At 23.5% G+C, this 10695-nt stretch overlaps 1 protein-coding gene across 1 annotated transcript; it reads left to right on the forward strand.

Moving 5' to 3' along the window:
* Positions 1 to 814: 814 nt before the first annotated feature.
* LOC145844860 (uncharacterized) lies at positions 815 to 7533 on the forward strand. The gene is made up of 8 exons (XM_082952280.1): positions 815 to 867; positions 1265 to 1408; positions 3422 to 3551; positions 4429 to 4559; positions 4730 to 4878; positions 6740 to 6868; positions 7093 to 7225; positions 7530 to 7533. Exons 1-8 carry the CDS (start codon positions 815 to 817, stop codon positions 7531 to 7533), a joined length of 873 nt encoding a protein of 290 aa, XP_082808406.1.
* Positions 7534 to 10695: the final 3162 nt, after the last annotated feature.

Raw genomic sequence — 10695 nt, forward strand, 5'->3', positions numbered from 1 at the left:
CTGTAATAAATTTTTTGGGTTAATAAAGCATAACAATAAACATAAACGTAGTCATATAAGTACAAGTTAGTTCTCGTTGGTGTATTAATACAGTATCTAGAAAAAATCTAGTTATTGACTATTATTCTTTTTTTTTTTCATTTTTACAAAATTTAATGAAAACTATTATGTCCTATTCTAAAATATGGTCAAGTTTTTCCTTATTAATTCTTTCTTAAGTAAAAAAAAAAGTAAATCTGCTTAGGTTTGTGTTTACTTTTGTAAATTATATAACTATAAGTTGCTAAAAGTACTACTGAAATTTTATCACTAAACTCAAGTTTTAGAATTTTATTAGACTTATAAACATGTTTCTTTTCACGTTTATTAATACTATAAATTATAAAGTTTACACTTTTTAATAATTTTATAGCTTTATTATTCAATAAAAGTCAACAAATAAAATTACTTACAACTTTGACCACAGATCAAACATATTAAACTTTTTATTTAGAGTAAAAATTATTTCATGAATTGAAAGCAAACAAAATATTAATACTCTCTGTGTTTATAACTTTATACTTGACCTGATAGTTTTTTTTACGAGTTAGTTTACTACTAAAATATAGTAAAAATAAACAGAAGGTTTTGCCTTTCGACTAAAAAAGTTAGTATTGGATGTGTGTCTTTATTTCTACTTGCATACAGGCTTGTAGAAAAGTTCTAAAAATTACATTTTAACTTGCTTTTTTTACCATAGTTTTAAGTTATAAAATTTGACTAGTTAATCTTATAAAATACATTAATAATTAAAATATGTGTTTATTCTAAGAAAATGGATTCTAAGGAGCAAAAAATTATAAACTGCACACAACAATTACATCTAAGGTAAGTGTCTACTACAACTTAATAGTTATTTCAAACTTTAAGAGCTTTATGAAAACTACTTTTAAATAATAAAAAATATGTACATATTTAAATTTAACAGTCTTTAGGTTTCTAAAACCGTCACAGTAATAAAAAAAATTATTATTAAAAATTTAATTTGACAAAGAACTTTGTGATATATACATTTTGAATTTTCACTGAGTTTATATAAAAACTTACATAAAACTTATGTCAATAAATATTCTTAATAAATTTTGTAACCTAAAAATAATTTTACAACAAATCGTTCTTACCTTCAAACTCACGAGCGCTTAAAAAGAGTAACAGACTAGTTTTTTTTTATTTCAAGTTAAAAGTAAAATTTATAAAAAACTATTGGTAACACATATGATTAAAGTTTAGAAAGTGAACTCCAGTATGATCCGATAAAAGAAGGGCACACAAAGCTACTAGCTGCTATTCTTATCCCACTTGCCGTGTTTGGCTTAATATCAAACGCTTTTACACTTGTTGTAATTACTGGTTCAGATATACTCTGCAAGTTAGTGTTTGGTTATTTAAACAATAGCTGACAAGTTATTTTAACTTTTGAGAAATAAGAATGTTTACGTACGAATTTTTATGTGTAGTTAGTGTTATATATAAAATGAAAACAGTCACTATGAAAACTATAAACAAGTTTTTCTAAGTTTTAAATGAAAATTTCTAGTTTAAAATAGTTAAACATATTTAAAAAAATTTATACGCGTCTTTTTAAACTATTTTTTTTAATCAATTTATACGAAAACGACATGGTTTTATTTTCATTGGAATCAACTACTTTTGTTTTAAAGGCAAATGCACTTCATACTTTTGTAAATCTGACAGAGTAGCATTTGTAGTGCTTAATGGTAAACAAATCTAAATAGTTAAATTAATGTTCTAGAAAGAGTAAAGTTTTTATTTAAAAAAAATTACGGTAAACAAATTAGTCGTATATAAATATATTTATCTATTTATATTTAGTAAATACTTTTTTAAGTACACGAAACATAAACTTCTTCAATGCAACAAAATTCTTGCAGGATCTGAGTTACACTACAAAAGTGAAAAAAAAAAAAGCTGTAAGCTTTAGTTTAACTTTTTATACAAATTTGAAATATTTTTGAAGTTGCATAAAAAATAAAGCTTTAGTTTTTTAACAAATTATCTTTTTACGTTACAGACCAATCATTAGGCCAAAGGTTGGCCGCCCTTTAAAAGTAATTGGCCGAATTTCATAAACAATTTTTACCGTGGGCTGTTTTTATGTAAATTTAGACTATTAAAGTTATGTTAGAAATTAACAATGATTTAATCATTAGTTTAGTACAAGCTCAATGTCTCAGTTAAACGACCAGTAAATTTATGGTTGTGTAGCTTATTTTGAACGTTTAACTTAAACTTCGGGCAGGTTACTTCTATTTGACGGAACACAGTTTTCTGATACCTGATATAAATTTTAAATATTTAAATAAAAAAAATAAAAAAAAGCTTTGAAGATAAAATATTTATCAATTAAAATTTAGAAAATCTTTTAAAAGTTTTAATATTTGTTTAAGTCATTTATTTTAACTAATAGATTTAAAGATTATTAAACTAATAAATTTTGAACATTTTCAACTACTCTTTAAAACATTATTCATCTCACCCGTATTTGGTGCAGTTTTACAGTACAACTGGTTACATATGCATTTTTTTATTGGTAGTTTTTTTCATAAATAAAAAGTGAAAGTCGAAAATAAAGTGCTACTGTCTTTTAAGTACGATCAACGAAAACGTCAGCGAAATTCTACAGAGCCTAAACCTTGACTTTCGTATGCCGTGAGATAAGCTCAAATTTAACATAAGATTTTATCATACTAATTCGATCATCAGACCACAAGCTTTTTTCGATTGTGGCTGATTGATGAGTCCTAATAAAGACGAAACCAGTCTCAGTCTACCGAAGGATTGTGTTCTGATGATCTAATTGGTATGATCAAATTATATGTTTCTAAAATATGAACATTTATAGTCCTAAACTTAATTTATACATAATCTTATTTAAGTAGATTTATCAATATCTTTAACAAATACGACAATCTTTCTGGTTTAATTTTAATTACTACTCTAATTTTGTTAAAAATAGAAATTAAGAAGCAATTTATACTGTAATTTATGTATAAATAAGAGTCATTTCAAAACAATTAACTTTTAATAAGCTAATTAAAAACTAACAATAAGAAACTTTAGACTTTGAAGTATAGTTTGGTTTTAGAATTAGATTAATTAATTAATTTTCTACAATATTTCATCATAATTGTTTGATTCTAAAAAGTAAGTCATTAAATAAACTGTATATTTGGTAAAACATTTGCTCATAGTCCATAAACTTTTAATTTGTTTAAATTTACAAATAGTTTATACTTTCTTCTTTATATTTCAATTTTTTCTAATTTTATTGTATTCTACCCTTAACGTTAACAACTTAAAAACTGCACAACTCTCAGACTTTTCTTTTTTTTTTGATTGCAAATGTTGATTTTTTTTTCAGGTCGACAAGCAACATAGTAATTTTAAGCTTGTGCGTTTCAGATCTATTATCATCAATCATAAGTCCTTTTTTCTTGTACAGACTCACATGGGGGTTTAATGACTCATCCGTGCCTAATCTAATGTGCAAAGTCAGTAAAACTTAGTAAACTATTTATTATGCATACTGGCAGCTATTAATAGATGGTGTAATTTACTTACTCGCAAAAAATATATTTTCTTTTGTTTCTACTAGTTGTCATTAAAAAAACTTATTTTCAATTGTAGTATTAAAATCTTAGTACTAAACTAAAAACGTAGCAACTTTTTTAAAGTTGGTTATTTAGTATTTTTTTTAGCTTAACTAGTTTTCAAATATTTTAAACTTTTTATACTTAGGCCGAACATTAATAATATTATTACAATTATTGTTATCCGAAATGGTTTGGACAAGACGTTAAAAGGTATCCAAGAGGTGTGCGACTCGATAACCGAAAGGTTCATCGTGCATTAGGTCATCGGACAAAATATTTTTAACTTCTGTTTTTTTATCCGCTTCATTTTTATGTTTCTGAGTTTAGGTCTAAAATCTAAATTTGATAAAAATGAAAAATAAGTTAAATATGATCTATAACTTGTATTGGAATTTAAACTTATTGATTATTTTTAAAACTATTTTACAAAATAAGTAATAAATATATGAAAACTAATGTTCATATGTTTATTCTAGAAGCTATTTTTTAAGTTTTAAGTTACTTTAAGTTTGTTAAAAATTATACCATTTATAACTTATCTTTATAAAGATTTATGTTTCAACAGTAATTAATTTTAAAAGAGTTTATGGGGAATGAACTTTTGGATGCAGTTTTTGACAGCTATACTTATTTTCCTTTTCACAGTCATAAGGTTTTTATCAATACACAAACCATTATTGTACATCAAAGTGAAAAAATCACACATCAAGGTTATTAAATTTTAGGTAAGCAATAAAACAAATTATATATTATTTATATCAGTTAATTTGTTTAGACTGTCATCGTAGTTTTTTGGTTATTAAGTTTTTCTGCTGGGTTTTTTCCAGCAGCAACTTTTGTATCTGTAGCTGGAGAAAACGAGCGTAAAAACAGAATGAGAGCTGTCTGTGCATTGGATATAGATTGGTAAGTTTTATTATATGCTGATATGGGCTTTGTATGTTCTTTTGTCAACTAAAAAAATATAAAACAAAAACATTAAAAAAAACTTTTAAAAGCTTTAACTAAAATGTATAAAAAATTGAAAATTCAAAATTATGTTACTATGAAGTTTTATTTGATAATGTTATTTAAAGGTTAGAAGCTTTTAAACTGTACTCTTTGATCTCTTACACAACGTTTCTGTATATACCTATACTTGGAACTTTAATCTTATCTAGTGCAATGGTATTTCTTTTAATGAAAATGAGAAAAAAGCGCAAGAATGTATCTCGGAAAAACTCAGGTTTTTCTTTTTAAACGTTTTTTGTGCTAAGGTAAACATTTTTTATGTCTTAGCATTAAACAGTCTTTCTTTTTACTTTTTTAACCTATAAAATTTACTTTTGATTACTATAACTTCTTAACTTTTATTTGCTGATAAAATAAACTATAAAAATTTGTTTCGCAAAAACAAATGCAGCTTACGTTTATTAAAAAAGTATTGATTATAAAAAAAAATCTAATTAGCAAAATATAAAACAAATATTAAGATTGCTTTAAGTATATAATTTATGAATTTATTCTTTCAATAATTTATTTTACAAACTAAGTTTCGGTCAAAGACCTCGTCAGTGCTTAAATAAATCTAAAAAGATATGTGACAGTCATGGAAAATAGCATTTTAACAATTAAATTAAAATGAAAACAATTTTTTACTTAAAAAGCTAAACAAATTAAATTTTATATTAAGATTAAGTTTAAGGTAAAGTTTAAATTTTAGTTAAGTTTCAAAATCAATATAACAACAATAATAATAATAATAATAATAAAAGCTGTATTTAACTTTCTTTTTTCTTCTAGTTAATTTTCAAAGTAGTTATAGTTTATATTAAAGCTAAACACGTATTTTTTTATTATTCATTAAATCGTATTTTTTAAATCTTTACCTATTCTACCGCTTTGTCAGAGATAGAAACACTTGTTATGACACAGCACATTGACTATAAATAAAAAGTTTAAACAAAAAAAATATCTAAAAAAATATCAAATATAGAAAATTTTAGTAAAGCTTTATTAGACTAGTTTAATTTCTAAAATTAATATAAATAAAATTATAAATAAAAACAAAATAAAAACAAATTAGCAAACAATTAAAACTATATTTTGAACAGTTATAAATAAAATTACAAACTTGATTGCTTTAGTACGAAACTTAAAATCACTAAGCTAGCGATTACAAAAAATAGTTTTTGAAATTAAAAAATCTCCTTTCATAAGTTTCAAAAAGTAAGAAACTATAATACACTATCTCTTTAAATTTTACTATATTTTTGCTATAAAGTTATGTTTCATGTAGCAATAAAAACATCAAGTTAAAGTTTATTTTTTCACAGTATTAAAACAAAACTAAAAAGTTTTAAGTCTGTAGATTTAAAAATGTAAAAAACGTGCCGGCGTTAATCAGATTATTACTAAAGAATTTATCTTATAATCATACCTAATTTTTAAGATTCATCACTTTAACTTTTGCCACGGTCGATCAAGTGGCTTACTAAGACATAGATTCGAACTCTTAATCTCTCGAAGAGGGGTCAGAACTATGTACGTTGAGCTAAACAACTGGCAATAATATCTACAATACCACATTTATATATATTCAAACTATGTTGTTAAACTAATCAAAGTATTTAGAAAAATACCCAAATATCAAAATATATTTTTCATTTTAACATAGAAACAAGTTTGATATGTCTAAAAACTCCCTACTACTATATAAAACATTTAACAACATTTATCTTATAAATTAACTGTAACATTATTTTGTTAACAACAAATAAAACATTATACACGAGTGTTTGAAACTTTTAAACAAATTTTGCAACATAGAACAAATTAAACCATGTATTCATTTTAGATACAAATACTAGATAAGTCGAAATATGAAGTAAATTACAAAAGTCTTATTCTATTTACAGCTTTTAAAACAATAAACATAATAATGTTCAGTTGGGAATTATAAAAGTTTATTTAGTAATATTGCTGTAATTTTTCTAACACATACTGAACTTTTTACCCCGATAATGGCCGACAAAAACTATAACGTAAATGTAAAGCTAAAACTAAATAACTTTTTACTTTAAAATATAAAACTGCCTACTTATTAGAAACCATGCGACTTAATCAAAACCCATTAAATGAATGCGAACTTAAACGGAGAAAAAAAGAAAACACAGCAATAAAACAAATTTTATTGCTTGTTGGATCGTTTATGATTGGTTATCTGCCAAGAACTGGTGAGAACAAATGTTAAGTTATTAAGTGTAACTAACTGTTTAAAAAAATAGTTTACAAGTGAATCTATAAATGAGCAAATCAATAAACTTATAATTGTGTTTTGTACAGGCTAAAAACACGTGAAACTACAAATAATAAAAAACAAAGTCTTTTACAAAGTCATGTTTTTGTAATTACTAGTTTCTTCATTAGTATAACATTAATATTCATTTTTATTTTGTAGTTTACCACATTTATTCTGCTCGAAACCGCACATCAAACTACACGGAAGCAGATTGGATGTACGGTTCTATCGAGTACACTTGTCTTCGTTTCAGCGAGTGCTTAAACCCAATACTTTATTTCCTTTCTTCATGGTTGGTTTTATAAATTAATTAAATAAAAAAAATTCGTACGAACTTTTACATGAATGTAATTTATTAAGAACTTAAAAGAACATAAAAAATATTTTTGATATTTAGGAAGATACTGCTCGTAGAGCATATAGTTTTCGATATGTTCAAATATTTTTCAAGAAAAACTGTTGTTCCTGCATCCACTTTTGTTTAATAGTTCTTTTAATTTTATTTATGCATTGGAAAACGTACAAATTACGCTAAAACTCAAATGTTGTTATTATTCATCTTATCAATATTTTTTATTTATTTTTATGTTAAACAGTTAGTCTTTTTTGAAAAATGGATAGATTTGTCTATTTTCTATATTTTAGCCGTTAGTTAACAGTTTTACTTTATCTGCATAAAGTTCTAACATTTAAAATTGGTTCTATTTTTTATTAAATTTTGGTTTTGTAAATTTTCGCTCAGTAGCACTACAAACAAAGTCTTAAAGTTTTACTAATACTACAAAACACCTCGAAAGAAAAGTATATATACGTCCTTAATTACTGCGTTGTGGTAATTTGTAAGTTAATAAAAAATTAAAAATAATCAATAAATAAATTTTATATCATTAAAGTTTTTTTTTGATAAATATACAACACAATTTTTTTAAAGAATTTAAAGATAAGCAATTTACATTCTTTATATTTCACACCCTATTTTTATTGAGTTTTTATTACTGAACTTCTTAAAAAAATTATGACTTAAAGTTAAAGAATTTGAACAATAATTTTACAAAATTAATTTCAAGTTTTATAAGACAGCAAGTAAACATGATTTTTGTAAATATACGGATAAAAAAATCTTTATACGACAAAGTTTCAGTCGAGATCGTTATTAATTAAAACCATTCTGGATTTCTACAGCTAAAAATACAAGATTCTATTTGCAAAGGGTTTATAAGCTTTTAAAAAGATATCTAGTTATAAATTAAAAGTTTTACATGATTAGTTTACTAAAATCAATGGTAAGTTTTCTTTTCTATCATGTAATTTGTTTCTTTTTAAAGCTTTAACATTACAAAACTAGTTATTATTTTTCCTTTTATTATTTAAGTTTTATGAAACATTTGATTTAATTGACTCTGTTCAATTCGTTATTTTCTTTTTAATTTAAAAAAATGTATCACTTATATTAGCCTGTTTTATTTTAAATTTTACTATTGAACTTTTCCAGTTTAATGAAAAGGGAAGCAAAAGTTTTACTTGAGAAGTTTCCAGAGTACATATTTTTTTGCTGCTCTTGGAGAAAAAGAAAAAAAGAGCAAGAAAATATTTGTTTAAATAATCGTTGCAACCAAACATAACTTTGAGTGAAAAAAGTTTAATTATTTTTAAACATTTAAAAAATTTAATTTAATCAGCTTTTGAAAATTTAAAAAATTATGTTTTTTGATTTCTCATATATATGATCGATAGTCGATAAAATGTGTATATTCTGTTTAATAAAATAATATTTCTAGACAAACCTTTTTCATAAAAGAAATTTTTACACTTCCAATACCTTAAACTGTTTTTCAAGATTCACTATTCTTATGTTTTAACTTTTTCATCCAAAGAATAGTTGCATTAAAACAAATTTATTGGTAATCTAGTCTTGAAAGTTCATTTTTTGATGAATTAACTTACTCGTTAAAATCTTATCCGTTACCGTTTTCTTACTATTTTAGGATAAATATATCTAATTACCTAACAAGTCTTCAACTTAAATTTTCACAGTACAAATAAAAACATTTTCTATTCAAAATTTTTATTTTTACGTAGTATTGTTTTAGCTACTACTAAACAGTTGGACTTCTTTATAACTTATTTTCTTTTGATCTTTGAAAAATTAATACCTTTGAAATATCATATTCTGTTTCTATAACATAGTTAAACTTTATTTTTGTTAAATACTTGGTAGTTTATAGCTTTAAATAAACTTTTGTTTGTTTTTAAACTAATTAATCTAAAAAAATAAGTTGCACTTTGTTTTTTTGCGCTGCTAAAAACATATAAAAAATAAAATTTATTTTAAATTATAAATAAACTCTTATAAAAAATAAAATACAAACTTGTTTTTCTTTATCCTTCTCCTATTATCGTAAAACTACTAATCATTTTATTCTTTTTCACCTGTTTTTAAACAGCTTTATTTCACATCAAAATTTTTTAAATAAATAATATGTTTTTAAACCAATGACATAGTTTAAAAAACAATTATTCAAATTTATCTTTTTAAACTTTTTAATTAGATTTTAAAACTAAATATTACTGTTCGAATCAGTTCTAGACTTTATTTCTGTAGTCTGTGCTAGTTTAAAAAAAGATAAAATAAAATGTATGCAAAATGTCTTGAATCTTTTAAAAGCTGGGCACAGTAAATTATTTAAAAGTAAATTATGTGCCCTTTAGATAGTATAAACTAAAAGTTATTGTTATAAAATGTATTTTATTTTTTTATCTTAATGTAAATATTTAAAAAAAATAAATAAAAATTAGAATAACAACAAGTTTACAAAGAGCAACATTATAAATAACAGCTATGATAAATTAGATTTTAAAACTTTATTACTTTATATCTTAAAAAAAACTTTTTACATGTTTAGAATTTAGACACGATGATCACAGAGTTAAACTAATTATTGACGATGAATTTATAGATAGAACTGTAACTATTTGATAATATTTCAGTTGCTTAATTCTAAAACATAATTCTTAAATTTCATAAGGGGTTATTCTAAAAATTCAGTATTCATTATTATTAAGTTAAACTAAAAATCAAGGTACAATACAAATTACAAGATTTTAGCGCAGTAATAAATTCAAATAAAAAACTTAAACGGGATACAAGTAAAACACGAAATTTAGCATTTACATAAAAAGTTTATAGAAAAAATATAAAGTTGATGATTATAAATAGATTCTACTTTTAGTAAATAAAGCTAAAAATCTCAAGACTTCAAGTAGCAAAATGCTTGCATTTTTTAGTTAATTCAGATTTTTTGTTTAATAGTTTAGTAATCGTAAATTCAAACTCTAGTCTCTCTAAATAACAGAATGAATATATTTTGTTCGGTTTAGTTTAACTAACTATCTGTAATAAATTCTATTTTACTGTTTTTTTTTTCCAATTCATTCAATTTGTCAGTTTTGATTTTGTTTATACATCATTATACGTAGCTGCTTAAATTACTACGTTTGTTTTAATGTACTAATAAGGTGTTAAGAAAAATAAGTATATTATATATTTAGCTTTTTTGATAAAAGAATATTTATTCAAAGGTAATTGAAAAATATATTTTCACCTTAACAAGTTTTCTGTGCACAATAAAATGGTTTGTCTGCATATTGTTGTGCACCGGTGCACACCGTAAAGACCACTGACTTGTAAAAACTGTTCAAATGTTCAACTTTACTAAAAGTACTGTTTTTGTTTGTTAGTATCTAAACATATATCTTTCCTTT

Source organism: Thalia democratica, chromosome 9 (assembly GCF_965202585.1).
Source record: "Thalia democratica chromosome 9, ktThaDemo2.hap1.1, whole genome shotgun sequence".
NCBI classification, from domain to species: Eukaryota; Metazoa; Chordata; class Thaliacea; order Salpida; family Salpidae; genus Thalia; species Thalia democratica.

Bases quoted from the DNA above. Each gene is read 5' to 3' on its own strand.
- LOC145844860 (XM_082952280.1), top strand. From the start codon at position 815: ATGGATTCTAAGGAGCAAAAAATTATAAACTGCACACAACAATTACAT. The intron at 4,560-4,729 runs GTAAGTTTTATT...TGTTATTTAAAG, and splicing joins TGTGCATTGGATATAGATTG to GTTAGAAGCTTTTAAACTGT. The intron at 6,869-7,092 runs GTGAGAACAAAT...TTTATTTTGTAG, and splicing joins TGGTTATCTGCCAAGAACTG to TTTACCACATTTATTCTGCT.